A 17,605-nucleotide genomic window follows, 5' to 3' on the forward strand; every position below is an offset into this window, starting at 1 on the left:
TATTATTAAACAGTAAAAAAAATGTTCATAAACATTTCAAACTTCTAAAAAATTCTCATATCCCAATTCTTAATGGTTTAGGATATCTGCACATATAGCATAGAAAAATATTGAAAACTACTACTAATAATAATAATAATAATAATAATAATAATAATAATAATAATAATAATAAATAAATAAATAAATAAATAAATAATAAAGAGGGATGTATTTTTCCCCTAGGTTAGGCCAAAAATATGAAAAAAAAAGAAAAAATAACAAGTCAAAATAATGACACAGCTTTTTAGTTTTGAAATAAAAAAAATGAAAGAAGAAAAAAAATATATATCCTTTGTTGACATTCATTTCAGTGTTTGGGAAAAATCTGGAATATCTTTTAAAAAAAAATCAAAATGTAACTGTTAAATATAAACTTTTTATTTATTTATTTTTTGACAAATCTATAGCTAAAACATCACACATAAAATATACATTTTTCCTGTGGCGGGGGAGGGGGGGGGCAGAGAGAGAGAGAGAGAGAGAGAGAGAGACAGACAGACAGACAGACAGAGAGATAGAGACAGACACACAGAGAGAGAGAGAGACAGACAGACAGACAGACAGAGAGATAGAGACAGACACACAGAGAGAGAGAGAGAGAGAGAGAGAGAGAGAGAGAGAGACAGACAGACAGAGAGAGAGAGAGACAGAAAGAGAGGGAGAGAGAGAGAGAGAGAGAGAGAGAGGGAGAGAGAAAGAGAGGGAGAGAGAGAGAGAGAGAGAGAGAGAGAGAAAGAGAGGGAGAGAGAGAGAGAGAGAGAGAGAGAGACAGAAAGAGGGGGAGAGAGAGAATTGAAAGGGTTGAATTTTGATACAAAATGGCGGCGGTCTGAAGTGCACTAGGTAGTGAGCAGAGCTCGGATTGGGAGGAGGAGGAGGAGCTAACTCTTAGAGAGAGAGATAGAGAGTGTGTGAGTGTGTGTGAGTGAGAGAGAGTGAGAGAGAGATCCAACACCCTAAACTTCTAGGAAGAAAAAGTAAAGTGAAGACACCGGGAGTTTTCGGTTGTGCACGAGGACACATCATCTCACCATGCCGGTGTTCCACACCAAGACCATCGAGAGCATCCTGGAGCCCGTGGCCCAGCAGATCTCTCACCTGGTCATCATGCACGAGGAGGGCGAGGTGGACGGGAAGGCGATCCCGGATCTGTGCGCTCCGGTGGCGGCGGTGCAGGCTGCAGTCAGTAACCTGGTCCGGGTCAGTCAGCGCGAGCTTCCTTTATTCCTTTGTACATGTAGCGCGCACGAGCGCCGAAACAGACACTTTGATATGACCTTTAATAACCCCGGACACAGCGCGAGACTTGTGATGAGAATCAGAGACAGCTTAATGAGCAGAGATTAATATGACCGCTAATAACCCTGATCAGGATCTTTAATCACTTCCGTTACAAAAAATAGAGTTAGTGTCAGATTGAAGGTTCTCTGTAGTGAAAGTTTTCTTTCTTTCTTTCTTTCTTTCTTTCTTTCTTTCTTTCTTTCTTTCTCTCTCTCTCTCTCTCTCTCTCTCTCTCTCTCTTGTTCTTGGTTTATAAATATCTATTTATTTATTGCTTCACCTGAACGCTGTTTTTTTGTTTGTTTGTGTCCATATGGGTTTCCTGTGTTCTCCGGTTTCTAGATACACTAGATAAATTGCCCCAAGGGGTGTGTGTGTGTGTGTGTGTGTGTGTGTGTGTGTGTGTGTGTTGTCCTGCCTCATGCACAGTATTCCTGGGATATAACCCAGATCCAACATGGCCCTGTGCAGGATAAAGTGCTTCCTGAAGGTGTGTGTGTGTGTTTTGTTTTTCTTTCCTGTGTAAAAATTGTGGTGATGAAGAATTTACAGTACATAGATATTAAAGTGTGTAGAACCCAGAGAAGAGGATAAGAAGCAGGAGAGAAGATGAGAAGAAGAGATGAGGGCTGAGATTACTCTGTGGTCAGTAGACTGAGTGCAGGACAGCTGGAGGAGGGTCAGTCACACGTCTCTACCTCCACCCCTGTGTGATTCATCAAACACTGAACAGAGAACCACTGAGGCCAGTAGTAAGTTCAGTATTGAAGTCAACAGTGAGGTCAGCAGTAAGGTCAGTAGTCAGTTCAGTAGTCTGTTTAGAAGTGATGTCATTAGTCAGTCCAGTAGTGAGGTCAGAAGTCGGTTCAGTACTCAGTTCACTAGTCAGTTCATTAGTGATGTCAGTTCATTAGTGATGTCAGTTCATTAGTGATGTCAGTTCATTAGTGATGTCAGTTCAGTAGTGATGTCAGTTCAGTAGTGATGTCAGTAGTTGGTTCAGTAGTGATGTCAGTTCAGTAGTGATGTCAGTAGTGATTTCAGTAGTGATGTCGGTTCAGTAGTGATGTCAGTTCAGTAGTGTTGTCAGTAGTCAGTTCAGTAGTGATGTCAGTTCAGTAGTGATGTCAGTTCAGTAGTGATGTCAGTAGTTGGTTCAGTAGTGATGTCAGTTCAGTAGTGATGTCAGTAGTGATTTCAGTAGTGATGTCGGTTCAGTAGTGATGTCAGTTCAGTAGTGTTGTCAGTAGTCAGTTCAGTAGTGATGTCAGTTCAGTAGTGATGTCAGTAGTCGGTTCAGTAGTGATGTCAGTAGTCGGTTCAGTAGTGATGTCAGTAGTCGGTTCAGTAGTGATGTCAGTAGTCGGTTCAGTAGTGATGTCAGTAGTCGGTTCAGTAGTGATGTCAGTAGTCGGTTCAGTAGTGATGTCAGTAGTCGGTTCAGTAGTGATGTCAGTAGTCGGTTCAGTAGTGATGTCGGTTCAGTAGTGATGTCAGTAGTCGGTTCAGTAGTGATGTCGGTTCAGTAGTGATGTCAGTAGTCGGTTCAGTAGTGATGTCGGTTCAGTAGTGATGTCAGTAGTCGGTTCAGTAGTGATGTCGGTTCAGTAGTGATGTCAGTAGTCGGTTCAGTAGTGATGTCAGTAGTCGGTTCAGTAGTGATGTCAGTAGTCGGTTCAGTAGTGATGTCAGTAGTCGGTTCAGGAGTGATGTCAGTAGTCGGTTCAGGAGTGATGTCAGTAGTCGGTTCAGGAGTGATGTCAGTAGTCGGTTCAGGAGTGATGTCAGTAGTCGGTTCAGTAGTGATGTCAGTAGTCAGTTCAGTAGTGATGTCAGTAGTCAGTTCAGTAGTGATGTCAGTTCAGTAGTGATGTCAGTAGTCAGTTCAGTAGTGATGTCAATAGTCAGTTCAGTAGTGATGTCAGTAGTCGGTTCAGTAGTGATGTCAGTAGTCGGTTCAGTAGTGATGTCAGTAGTCGGTTCAGTAGTGATGTCGGTTCAGTAGTGATGTCAGTTCAGTAGTGTTGTCAGTAGTCAGTTCAGTAGTGATGTCAGTAGTCGGTTCAGTAGTGATGTCGGTTCAGTAGTGATGTCAGTTCAGTAGTGATGTCAGTAGTCGGTTCAGTAGTGATGTCAGTTCAGTAGTGATGTCAGTAGTCGGTTCAGTAGTGATGTCGGTTCAGTAGTGATGTCGGTTCAGTAGTGATGTCAGTTCAGTAGTGATGTCAGTAGTCAGTTCAGTAGTGATGTCAGTACAGTAGTGATGTCAGTAGTCGGTTCAGTAGTGATGTCAGTTCAGTAGTGATGTCAGTAGTCGGTTCAGTAGTGATGTCGGTTCAGTAGTGATGTCAGTTCAGTAGTGTTGTCAGTAGTCAGTTCAGTAGTGATGTCAGTAGTCGGTTCAGTAGTGATTTCAGTAGTCGGTTCAGTAGTGATGTCAGTAGTCGGTTCAGTAGTGATGTCAGTAGTCGGTTCAGTAGTGATGTCAGTAGTCGGTTCAGTAGTGATGTCGGTTCAGTAGTGTTGTCAGTTCAGTAGTGATGTCAGTAGTCGGTTCAGTAGTGATGTCAGTTCAGTAGTGATGTCAGTAGTCGGTTCAGTAGTGATGTCGGTTCAGTAGTGATGTCGGTTCAGTAGTGATGTCAGTTCAGTAGTGATGTCAGTAGTCAGTTCAGTAGTGATGTCAGTACAGTAGTGATGTCAGTAGTCGGTTCAGTAGTGATGTCAGTTCAGTAGTGATGTCAGTAGTCGGTTCAGTAGTGATGTCAGTTCAGTAGTGATGTCAGTAGTCAGTTCAGTAGTGATGTCAGTTCAGTAGTGATGTCAGTAGTCGGTTCAGTAGTGATGTCGGTTCAGTAGTGATGTCAGTAGTCGGTTCAGTAGTGATGTCGGTTCTGTAGTGATGTCAGTAGTCGGTTCAGTAGTGATGTCAGTAGTCGGTTCAGTAGTGATGTCAGTAGTCGGTTCAGTAGTGATGTCGGTTCAGTAGTGATGTCAGTAGTCGGTTCAGTAGTGATGTCAGTAGTCAGGTCAGTAGTGATGTCAGTAGTCAGGTCAGTAGTGATGTCAGTAGTCAGGTCAGTAGTGATGTCAGTAGTCAGGTCAGTAGTGATGTCAGTAGTCAGGTCAGTAGTGATGTCGGTTCAGTAGTGATGTCGGTTCAGTAGTGATGTCAGTAGTCGGTTCAGTAGTGATGTCAGTAGTCGGTTCAGTAGTGATGTCAGTTCAGTAGTGTTGTCAGTAGTCGGTTCAGTAGTGATGTCAGTAGTCAGTTCAGTAGTGATGTCAGTAGTCGGTTCAGTAGTGATGTCGGTTCAGTAGTGTTGTCAGTAGTCAGTTCAGTAGTGTTGTCAGTAGTCAGTTCAGTAGTGATGTCAGTAGTCGGTTCAGTAGTGATGTCAGTAGTCGGTTCAGTAGTGTTGTCAGTAGTCGGTTCAGTAGTGTTGTCAGTAGTCGGTTCAGTAGTGTTGTCAGTAGTCAGTTCAGTAGTGATGTCAGTAGTCGGTTCAGTAGTGATGTCGGTTCAGTAGTGATGTCAGTAGTCGGTTCAGTAGTTGGTTTACTAGTCGGTTTAGTAGTGATGTCAGTGTCACTGCTGCACTGAGAATGAAACACCACTGTGGTCAGATCTCCTCAGTACAGAGGTGTTGATGGACAGGGTGGGGGTGTTAATACTTTGTGCAGTTGAGCAGCTGGACCCCCCTGATGACCTGGTCAGACACTTTAACACACTTCACACACGTCTCTGTGATTCAGAGCTGATTTTACACACAGAAATCCTTCATCACTAAAACAAGCCAACTGCTGAGTGAGTCATGATGGGATCAGTCCCAAATCCCCAAAAGTGCACTGCAGAGGGGACGAGTCAGTCATCCCTCCTCTTTACCTACACTACACACTACACTACACTACACACTGCACACTACACTACACTACACACTACACTACACTACACTACACACTACACTACACTACACTACACACTGCACACTACACTACACTGCACACTACACTGCACACTACACTGCACACTACACTGCACACTACACTACACTACACACTACACTACACACTGCACACTACACTACACACTGCACACTACACTACACACTGCACACTACACTACACTACACACTACACTACACACTGCACACTACACTACACTACACACTGCACACTACACTACACACTACACTACACACTACACTACACACTGCACACTACACTACACACTGCACACTACACTACACACTACACTACACACTGCACACTACACTACACTACACACTACACTACACTGCACACTACACTACACTGCACACTACACTACACACTACACTACACACTACACACTACACTACACTACACACTACACTACACACTACACTGCACACTACACACTACACTACACACTGCACACTACACTACACACTGCACACTACACTACACACTGCACACTACACTACACTACACTACACACTACACTGTACACTGCACTACACACTGCACACTACACTACACACTGCACACTACACTACACTACACACTACACACTACACTACACTACACACTGCACACTACACACTGCACACTACACTACACTACACTGCACACTACACTACACTACACACTGCACACTACACTACACACTACACTACACACTGCACACTACACTACACTACACACTGCACACTACACTACACTGCACACTACACACTACACTACACACTACACTACACACTGCACACTACACTGCACACTACACTACACTACACACTGCACACCACTACACACTGCACACTACACTGCACACTACACTACACTACACTGCACACTACACTACACACTGCACACTACACTACACACTACACACTGCACACTACACTACACACCACACTGCACACTACACTACACACTACACTACACACTGCACACTACACTACACACTGCACACTACACTACACACTGCACACTACACTACACTACACTGCACACTACACTACACACTGCACACTACACTACACACTGCACACTACACTACACACCACACTGCACACTACACTACACACTGCACACTACACTGCACACTGCACACTACACTACACACCACACTGCACACTACACTACACACTACACTACACACTGCACACTACACTACACACTGCACACTACACTACACACTACACTACACACTGCACACTACAATACACACTACACTACACACTACATTACAATACACACTACACACTACATTACAATACACACTACACTACACTACACTACACTACAATACACACTACACTACACTACAATACACACTACACTACACTACATACTGCACACTACACTACATACTGCACACTACACTACACTACACTACACTACACACTGCACACTACACTACACTACATACTGCACACTACACTACATACTGCACACTACACTACACTACATACTGCACACTACACTACATACTGCACACTACACTACACTACACACTACACTACACACTGCACACTACACTACACTACATACTGCACACTACACTACACACTACACTACACTACACTACACACTGCACACTACACTACACTACATACTGCACACTACACTACATACTGCACACTACACTACACACTACACTACACACTGCACAATACACTACACTACACACTGCACACTACACTACACTACATACTGCACACTACACTACATACTGCACACTACACTGCACACTACACACTACACTACACACTGCACACTACACTACACTACATACTGCACACCACACTACACTACATACTGCACACTACACTACACACTACATACTGCACACTACACTACACACTACATACTGCACACTACACTACACACTACATACTGCACACTACACTACACACTGCACACTACACTACACACTACATACTGCACACTACACTACACTACATACTGCACACTACACTACATACTGCACAGTACACTACACTACACACTGCACACTACACTACACACTACACACTGCACACTACACACTACACTACATACTGGACACTACACTACACTACATACTGCACACTACACTACATACTGCACACTACACTACATACTGCACACTACACTACATACTGCACACCACACTACACTACATACTGCACACTACACTACACACTACATACTGCACACTACACTACACACTACATACTGCACACTACACTACACACTACATACTGCACACTACACTACACACTGCACACTACACTACACACTACATACTGCACACTACACTACACTACATACTGCACACTACACTACATACTGCACACTACACTACACTACACACTGCACACTACACTACACACTACACACTGCACACTACACACTACACTACATACTGGACACTACACTACACTACATACTGCACACTACACTACATACTGCACACTACACTACATACTGCACACTACACTACACTACACACTGCACACTACACTACACACTGCACACTACACACTACACTACATACTGCACACTACACTACACTACACACTACACACTGCACACTACACTACACTACATACTGCACACTACACTACACTACATACTGCACACTACACTACACTGCACACTACACTACACACTACACACTGCACACTACACACTACACTACATACTGCACACTACACTACACTACATACTGCACACTACACTACACTACATACTGCACACTACACTACACTACATACTGCACACTACACTGCACACTACACTGCACACTACACTACACACTACACTACACACTGCACACTACACTACACTACACACTGCACACTACACTACACACTGCACACTACACTGCACACTACACTGCACACTACACTACACACTACACTACACACTGCACACTACACTACACACTACACTACACTACATACTGCACACTACACTACACACTGCACACTACACTACTCTACATACTGCACACTACACTACACTGCACACTACACTACACACTACACACTGCACACTACACTACACTACATACTGCACACTACACTACACTACATACTGCACACTACACTGCACTGCACACTACACTACACTACACACTGCACACTACACTACACACTGCACACTACACTGCACACTACACTGCACACTACACTACACACTGCACACTACACTACACTACATACTGCACACTACACTGCACTGCACACTACACTACACTACACACTGCACACTACACTACACACTGCACACTACACTGCACACTACACTGCACACTACACTACACACTGCACACTACACTACACACTACACTACACTACATACTGCACACTACACTACACACTGCACACTACACTACACTACATACTGCACACTACACTACACTACACACTGCACACTACACTACACACTGCACACACTACACACTACACTACATACTGCACACTGCACTACATACTGCACACTACACTGCACACTACACTACACTACACACTGCACACTACACTACTCTACATACTGCACACTACACTACACTACATACTGCACACCACACTGCACACTACACTACACACTGCACACTACACTACACTACATACTGCACACTACACTACACTACACACTGCACACTACACTACACACTGCACACACTACACACTACACTACATACTGCACACTGCACTACATACTGCACACTACACTGCACACTACACTACACACTGCACACTACACTACACTACACTACACACTGCACACTACACTACACTACACACTGCACACTACACTACACACTGCACACTACACTACACACTGCACACTACACTACACTACATACTGCACACTACACTACACTACACACTGCACACTACACTACACACTGCACACTACACTACACTACATACTGCACACTACACTACACTACATACTGCACTCTACACTACACTACATACTGCACACCACACTGCACACTACACTACACACTGCACACTACACTACACACTGCACACTACACTACACTGCACACTACACTACACTACACACTGCACACTACACTACACACTGCACACTACACTACACACTGCACACTACACTACACTACATACTGCACACTACACTACACTACACACTGCACACTACACTACACACTGCACACTACACTACACTACATACTGCACACTACACTACACTACACACTGCACACTACACTACACACTGCACACTACACTACACTACATACTGCACACTACACTACACTACATACTGCACTCTACACTACACTACATACTGCACACCACACTGCACACTACACTACACACTGCACACTACACTACACTACACACTGCACACTACACTACACTACACACTGCACACTACACTACATACTGCACTCTACACTACACTACATACTGCACACTACACTACACTACACACTGCACACTACACTACATACTGCACACTACACTACACTACACACTGCACACTACACTACACTACATACTGCACACTACACTACACTACATACTGCACACTACACTACACACTGCACACTACACTGCACACTACATACTGCACTCTACACTACACTACATACTGCACACCACACTGCACACTACACTACACACTGCACACTACACTACACACTGCACACTACACTACACACTGCACACTACACTACACTACACACTGCACACTACACTACACACTGCACACTACACTACACTACATACTGCACTCTACACTACACACTACACTACATACTGCACACTACACTACACTACACACTGCACACTACACTACATACTGCACACTACACTACACTACACACTGCACACTACACTACATACTGCACACTACACTACACTACACACTGCACACTACACTACATACTGCACACTACACTACACTACACACTGCACACTACACTACACACTACACTACACTACACACTGCACACTACACTACACTACATACTGCACACTACACTACACTACACACTGCACACTACACTACACACTGCACACTACACTACACTACATACTGCACACCACACTGCACACTACACTACACACTGCACACTACACTACACTACATACTGCACACTACACTACACTACACTACACACTGCACACTACACTACACACTGCACACACTACACACTACACTACATACTGCACACTGCACTACATACTGCACACTACACTACACACTGCACACTACACTACACTACACTACACACTGCACACTACACTACACACTGCACACTACACTACACACTGCACACTACACTACACACTACACTACACACTGCACACTACACTACACTACATACTGCACACTACACTACACTACACACTGCACACTACACTACACACTGCACACTACACTACACTACATACTGCACACTACACTACACACTGCACACTACACTACACTACACTACACACTGCACACTACACTACACACTGCACACTACACTACACTACATACTGCACACTACACTACACTACACACTGCACACTACACTACACACTGCACACTACACTACACTACATACTGCACTCTACACTACACTACATACTGCACACCACACTGCACACTACACTACACTACACACTGCACACTACACTACACACTGCACACTACACTACACTACACACTACACTACACTACACACTGCACACTACACTACACTACACACTGCACACTACACTACACTACATACTGCACACTACACTACACTACACACTGCACACTACACTACACACTGCACACTACACTACACTACATACTGCACACTACACTACATACTGCACACTACACTACATACTACACTACATACTGCACACTACACTACACACTACACTACATACTGCACACTACACTACACACTACACTACACACTGCACACTACACTACACTACATACTGCACACTACACTACACACTACACTACACACTGCACACTACACTACACACTGCACACTACACTACACACTGCACACTACACTACACTACATACTGCACACTACACTACACACTACATACTGCACACTACACTGCACACTACACTACACACTACATACTGCACACTACACTGCACACTGTGTGTGTGTGTGTGATATGATATCATTGCTGTAACTCTGCGGAAGTGCAGTGTGTAAATAGCGTCTTTAATGACAGGCTGAGTGACACGACACTATTCCTGTCTCATTGTGTTGATCAGCAGACAGCTGTTCACCATGTGCTACACACACACACACAGAGAGACACAATGACAGTGTGTGTGTGTGTGTGTGTGTGTGTGTGTAAATGAGAGAGAGACAGTGTGTGTGTGTGTGTGTGTGTGAGAATGAGAGAGAGACTGTGTGTGTGTGTGTAAATGAGAGAGAGACTGTGTGTGTGTGTGTGTGTGTGTGTGTAAATGAGAGAGAGACTGTGTGTGTGTGTGTGAATGAGAGAGAGACTGTATGTGTGTGAATGAGAGAGATACTGTGTGTGTGAGTGTTTGTGTGTGTGTGTATGTGTGTGTGTGTTTTTTTTGTTTGTGTGTGTGTGTTTTTGTGTGTGTGTGTGTGCGTGTGTGCTCTTCTGCGCTCTTCAGATTAAGAGTAGGGTGTGTGTGGTGTGGTTTAAAGTGTGTTTTCATCATCTGTGTTTTCTTCACACCTATCTGTACACTTCCTCAGAGTGTGTGTGTGTGTGTGTGTCTGTGTGTGTGTGTGTGTGTACCATCTGTTTGAAACCCTCATTTCTTAACATATCTCTACAGAAGCAGAACTTGTAGAGTGTGGTTAGCGTGTTCGGGCCGAGTCCCTGCTCTGGTGGCGTGTGGTTTCTCTGGATGATCTGAGTGACCACGTGTTTCCGAGCGCTGCTGCTGGAAGTGTTTCCCGTTTCTATGGAAACGGCGACAGACAGACTGGGACGAGACGTGGGCCTTCTGTCCCTCTGCCATAAATCCTGTCTTTATAATAGTCACAGAGTCTCACTGACACACACACACACACACACACTTTTATTTATATATATATATAATATGTGTATATACACACACACACAGATACACAAATTTATGTATACATAGTGTGTTTAGGAGTAGTATGTTAGTGGTAGTGGGTGGGGGTAGTGTGTTGGGGGGTAGTGTGTAGTCTGATTGAGACTTTGATTCATTGTTTAAGAATCTCTGATGTGAAAGTGTTATATTTTCCACAGAGCAGCTCAGTGACTCACTGATGAATCACACACACACACACACACACTCACTCACACACTCATATATATATCTCTATCTATATATATTATATATATAATATATATAGATAGAGAGAGAGAGAGAGAGAGAGAGTTTCATAGAGCTCTTGTCAGTTAGGTGGAGATCTTGATGTTCTCTCAGAAGATCTTGATGTTCTCTCAGAAGATCTTGATGTTCTCTCAGGAGCTGTGTTTGCTCATCCTCGGTCTCTGTGTGTTCAGTATCTTTTCTGTTCTTGCAGATTCAGTATGTTGTCATCATTGTGGTTTTTGCACTTCCTGGAGGTATAGAAGTTCATGAGAAACTGTGACAGAGAGAATGAGAGAGAGACTGCAGAATGTGTGTGTGGGGGTGTGTGTGTGTGGGTGTGTGTGTTTTGGTGGGTGTGTGTGTGTTTTGGAGGTTGTTTGTGCGACCGTGTGTTTGACCAGTGCTGTTTTTAGTAACGTCATGGTGTTTCTCCTTCTCTTCTGAAAGAGGTGACACCACAGCAGGTTCCTCAGAGCTGTGTGTGGTCTGGAGTTTCACCTCAATGGGTTTCGTTCTCTCTCTCTCTCTCACACACACACACACACCGCTTCCTCTTTACCTCACCCTAACACATTCCCACACCTTTTACACTTCTGCTGAAGCTCTAGAAAAACCTTCTGGGACAAGACCCAGGTGCTGAGTATGTTCTAGGGACTGAGCCGTGTTGGAAGCTCTAGGAGGTGAGACATCATGGAACAAGGTTTGAAAGCACTTCAGTATGACCACTAGTGAAGTTCTAAAGCTTGGAGACACAGACGTTCTCCTCTAGAAGAACTCATTAGAGACTGTTATGGATATCTTGGTGAATCTTTAGAGATACCAGACTCTGAAGAAACTCTAGATCATTAGACGTTTGGTCTGGAGACGTAGCCAATAACGAAGTTCCTGAAAGCTCTGGAGAAATGGTGAATGTCCCATTTTCAAGAAGAACCTCTTATCAGCTTTAGAGTTTTAAATTGACTCCAAACACTGAAGATCTAGAAAACTGAACTCTAATGCTCTCTCTCTCTCTAGGAGTTCTTTAGCTTTCCATGCTGAGGAAACTCAGGAGAATGAGATGTTAGAGAAGGTTCCAGGGAATGATCTTGGGAATGTAACATTTTTCTGTCAGATCTCGAGTTTTAAATTGACATCGACCTAGTGAAAAATGAAGATCTAGAAAACTCGAGTTCCACCTGTTGTGTCTTTGAGGGATTAAAACTTAAGTGAAGCTCCGGAGAAACTGGAATCTCTGAAAGCCCCATTAAGCTAGTTACTGGTTGACGTTCTATAGCATTAGACATGGAGACACCACGTTTTGGTGAAGAACACTGGATTAACTTCTAGAGATCAGATCAATAGTGATAATGCTCAGTGGAACAGTAAACTTGCAGACTCTCCGGAGGACAAAACATAAACGATGTCCTAGAGACAGAGACAACAGATGGGCTCTGGAGAACTGGCCATGAGAGAGTCCTGAAGGCTTCAGGAACGAGGATCTTATGGCAGGCCTAGAGCTTTAAAATTCCAAACTGGACACGAGGAGAGTTCTAGAAACTCTTGTTTGAAATCTCAGGAAAGCTTCAGAGAGACTAGATGCTTGGAATGATCTAGAAAACCAGGTACTGGTTGGAGATCTTTAGCACCTGACAGTCAGGAAGTTCTCGAGAAGTATGTTAAAATTAAGCTTTAGAAAAGAAGACACTGATGAAGTTCCAGAGATTTCAATAAAACAGTGTACTGGAACACGAAGAGACTCTGGAAAAGGAGTTCCAGGGTGAGGAGATGTGAGGAAGGAGAGGTTCCTGGAGCTGAACCACTGAACGCTCAGAGAAAAGAGAAGATCTAGAGATTAAAATCCAGAAAACTGCTGGAGTGAAGCTCCACCCTGAACTCTGCTCCTCCACATCCTGTTTATGTAAAACTGAAGAAGAAAGCTGAACTTTTCATAATGTGCAGTCGGTGTGTGATCAGAAGATAGGGAGGTGTGTGTGTGTGTGTGTGTGGTGTTTATGGGTTAATGCAACTGTGTGTGTATGAAAGAGAGAAGAAGAAATGATTTGGGTGTTTTTCTTTTTCTTTTACAGATGAGTAATATTTGTGTGTGTGTGTGAAGCATTTATTCTCATTCCTTGTGTAATGTGGTTGTGAAGAGAAAAAGTGGAAGCACTAATTTTGGAGCTGTGTGATCAGATGTGTGTAACTGCAATGGGGAATGTTTTTTTTAATCCGTTTACAGTTACACCTAACTGAAGTGGAGCGTCGTTAAGCTCGTTAATTCCTTTAACAACGTAATTACAGCAGTGATAAACATCTGTCCAGCCACCCGCTTCACCTCTGTCTGTTACAGAGCACTGACACTGGAGACTCCTTCCCTACGTGACACACAAACATCTGTGAGCTCTTACGTGGAGCGTCTGCTGTTGCTATGGAAACAATATTGTGAGTTAATGTAAATACTGTTATAGAGAATTAATCAACACCTTCTGACCAATCAGAGTGCAGAACGCAGAATAATGGACGTGGGTGTGTGTTTTATGTATTGTTTCATTCACTATAGGATATTTGTTAATCAGGGCGTTGGGTATATTTACACACACACACACACACACACACACACACACACACACACACACACACACAGTTCAGACCTTCAGATGGTGGTGTTTATTTGAGCAGCGTTGTCATGACATTACTGAGTAATAACAGCTCACAGGCCTGTGTGTCTCGTTCATTACAGACCAAAGGCAGACACTTCCTGCTTTTATTAGATTGTCCTTATTACAATGCTCTGTGTGTGCGTGTGTGAGAGAGAGAGAGAGAGAGAGAGAGAGTGTAAGACTGTGTGCTTCGCCGGGACTCTATAAAGCCTTTCAGTTTGTCTGGAGTGCACTGAGTGCTGTGTGTGTGTGTGTGTGTGTGTGTGTGTGTGTGTTAGAGATCAGACTGAGAGCCAGACAAAGCTCTGTCTGTTTAAACCAGACTCCGATCATCTGTCTTCATCATTAGCAGCTTCTTTCCTGCTGTGTTTTTTCAACTGCCTGAGAGCTCTCTAATCACTTCAACTTCCGTTCATGACCTCTTATAACAGGTTATATCTGCAGTTTATATCAAAATACACCTTCTCCACGTGACATAGTGTTCTGTATGGTGGTGTAGATGCTCTATAACACAGCATAGACACAGTACAACATGCGTGACATGGTATTAGCAGTGTAACTGAGCATAAGTGCAGTATATACGCTTTATAACACTACATAACCTCTGTATAACACGCATAATAAAATGGCTCTATAACTGAGTGTAAGTGCTGTAATAAGCAGGGTATAACTGCTCTATATACAAAGGTGCTCTATAACACATCAAGGGCACTCTGTAACATATATAACATGCTATAACTGAGAATAAGTACAGTGTATCTACCCAGGATATAATGTGTCTGTCAGGTTATAACTGCTCTGTTAAAGGTGATAGGTGCTCTATAACACATCATGGGCATATAATCATGTAACATACTATAACTGCTCTATAATTTTTAATAAGCTGTAGGTACCCTATGCTATGCTGTAGGTATAGCATGTCTAGGTCAGGTTATAACTGCTCTATAACAGGTTGTAGCTGCTCTATTACAGGGTGTAGGCGCTCCATAACAGAATATAATGTGTACAGTAATACCTTGACTTAGGAGTGTAATTGGTTCTGTGTCCGAGCTCGTAACTCAATTTGCTCGTATATCAAATCAAATTTCTCCATTAAAATGAATTGAAATGCTATTAATCCGTTCCAGCCCCCCAAAAACCATACTAATTTTTTTTGTTACGTGTTTTTAAAGAAGAAAAATGTACTTTATAAATAACAAATAATGTATAAAACAATAATAATCCATAATAAAAGAGAATGTAAAGAAATAAACTGGTTTAAAGTGTATTTACGTTGAAGATCAGACGAAGATGCTGGCGGAGGGGGAGGAGATTGGCGGAGGAGGGGGGCGGAGTTTTTCATTTCGTGCTTAACCTAACTTACTCACTACACACTTAATGCTACAATTAATTGCTAAATTTAACTTACACACTATGCTACACTTTATCGCTAAACTTAATTGCTACTTTTTTTCTTCACTTAATCATCATCTTCTCTGACTTCTGCCTTTTTCTCCACACTTTCCTCGCTTTCCCTTGCAGGGCGTTTCAATAAAAACCTGTCCAAGGAGGTTTGTTTCTTCCTCCCTTTCAAAATGTTTGCAAAATGAGTGATGAAGTGTCTTTACACAGCACCAATGCACGACCTGGAGAGATAACCACGTGAACTGACCACTCGCTGGGTGACCGAGTGGTGGGTGGAGTTAAGCTCGCGCGCTCGTAACTCAGATCTCGGCTCGAATCTTAAAGCAAAAAATCAACCGAGCGACGAGTATCTCGGAAAACTCGTGAGTTGATTCACTCATAAGTCAAGGTTTCACTGTACATCAGTTTATAACTGCTACAGGACTTGGTGTAGGTGTTCTGTAACAGGATATAACGTGTGTGTGTGTGTGTGCGTGTGTGTGTGTGAGGAACATGTCTCTACACACACACACACACAAATGAATCAGTGGCTCTGCTCTACATGTTCAGACATGATTACACTCAGCTCACTTTCACACTTTTACCCCTTCCTGTTCTGCTGCCCCAAATCATCACTGCATACAGCACATTAACCCCTAACTGCCCCTCTGTGTACCAGAGTACACTCGCACACACAATACACACATATACACAACACAATATACACAATACACACACACTACACACAACACAATACATACACAACACAATACATACACACACAACAAAATACACACACTCTCTCACACACACACACACACACACACTGTCTCTACCATTCACTTTTCTGTGGTGTGTATTGTGTTGTGTGAGTATATTGTGTTGCGTGTGTATATTGTGTTGTGTGTGTGTGTGTGTGTGTATATTGTGTTGTGTGTGTGTGTGTGTGTGTGTGTGCGTGTTTGTGTGTGTGT

The 17,605-nt window shown here is 43.3% G+C and overlaps 1 protein-coding gene across 1 annotated transcript in view; it reads left to right on the top strand.

The window, feature by feature from the left end:
* Positions 1–949: 949 nt before the first annotated feature.
* vclb (vinculin b) overlaps positions 950–17,605 on the top strand; it is a 49,116-nt gene continuing 32,460 nt past the window's right edge. The window contains exon 1 of the mRNA XM_058406731.1: positions 950–1,242. Coding sequence (XP_058262714.1) covers positions 1,075–1,242 — 168 coding nt within the window. The 5' untranslated portion in view covers positions 950–1,074. The remainder of the gene's footprint in view (positions 1,243–17,605) is intronic.

The sequence above is a fragment of the Hemibagrus wyckioides genome, linkage group LG13 (genome assembly GCF_019097595.1).
Source record: "Hemibagrus wyckioides isolate EC202008001 linkage group LG13, SWU_Hwy_1.0, whole genome shotgun sequence".
Taxonomy (NCBI): domain Eukaryota; kingdom Metazoa; phylum Chordata; class Actinopteri; order Siluriformes; family Bagridae; genus Hemibagrus; species Hemibagrus wyckioides.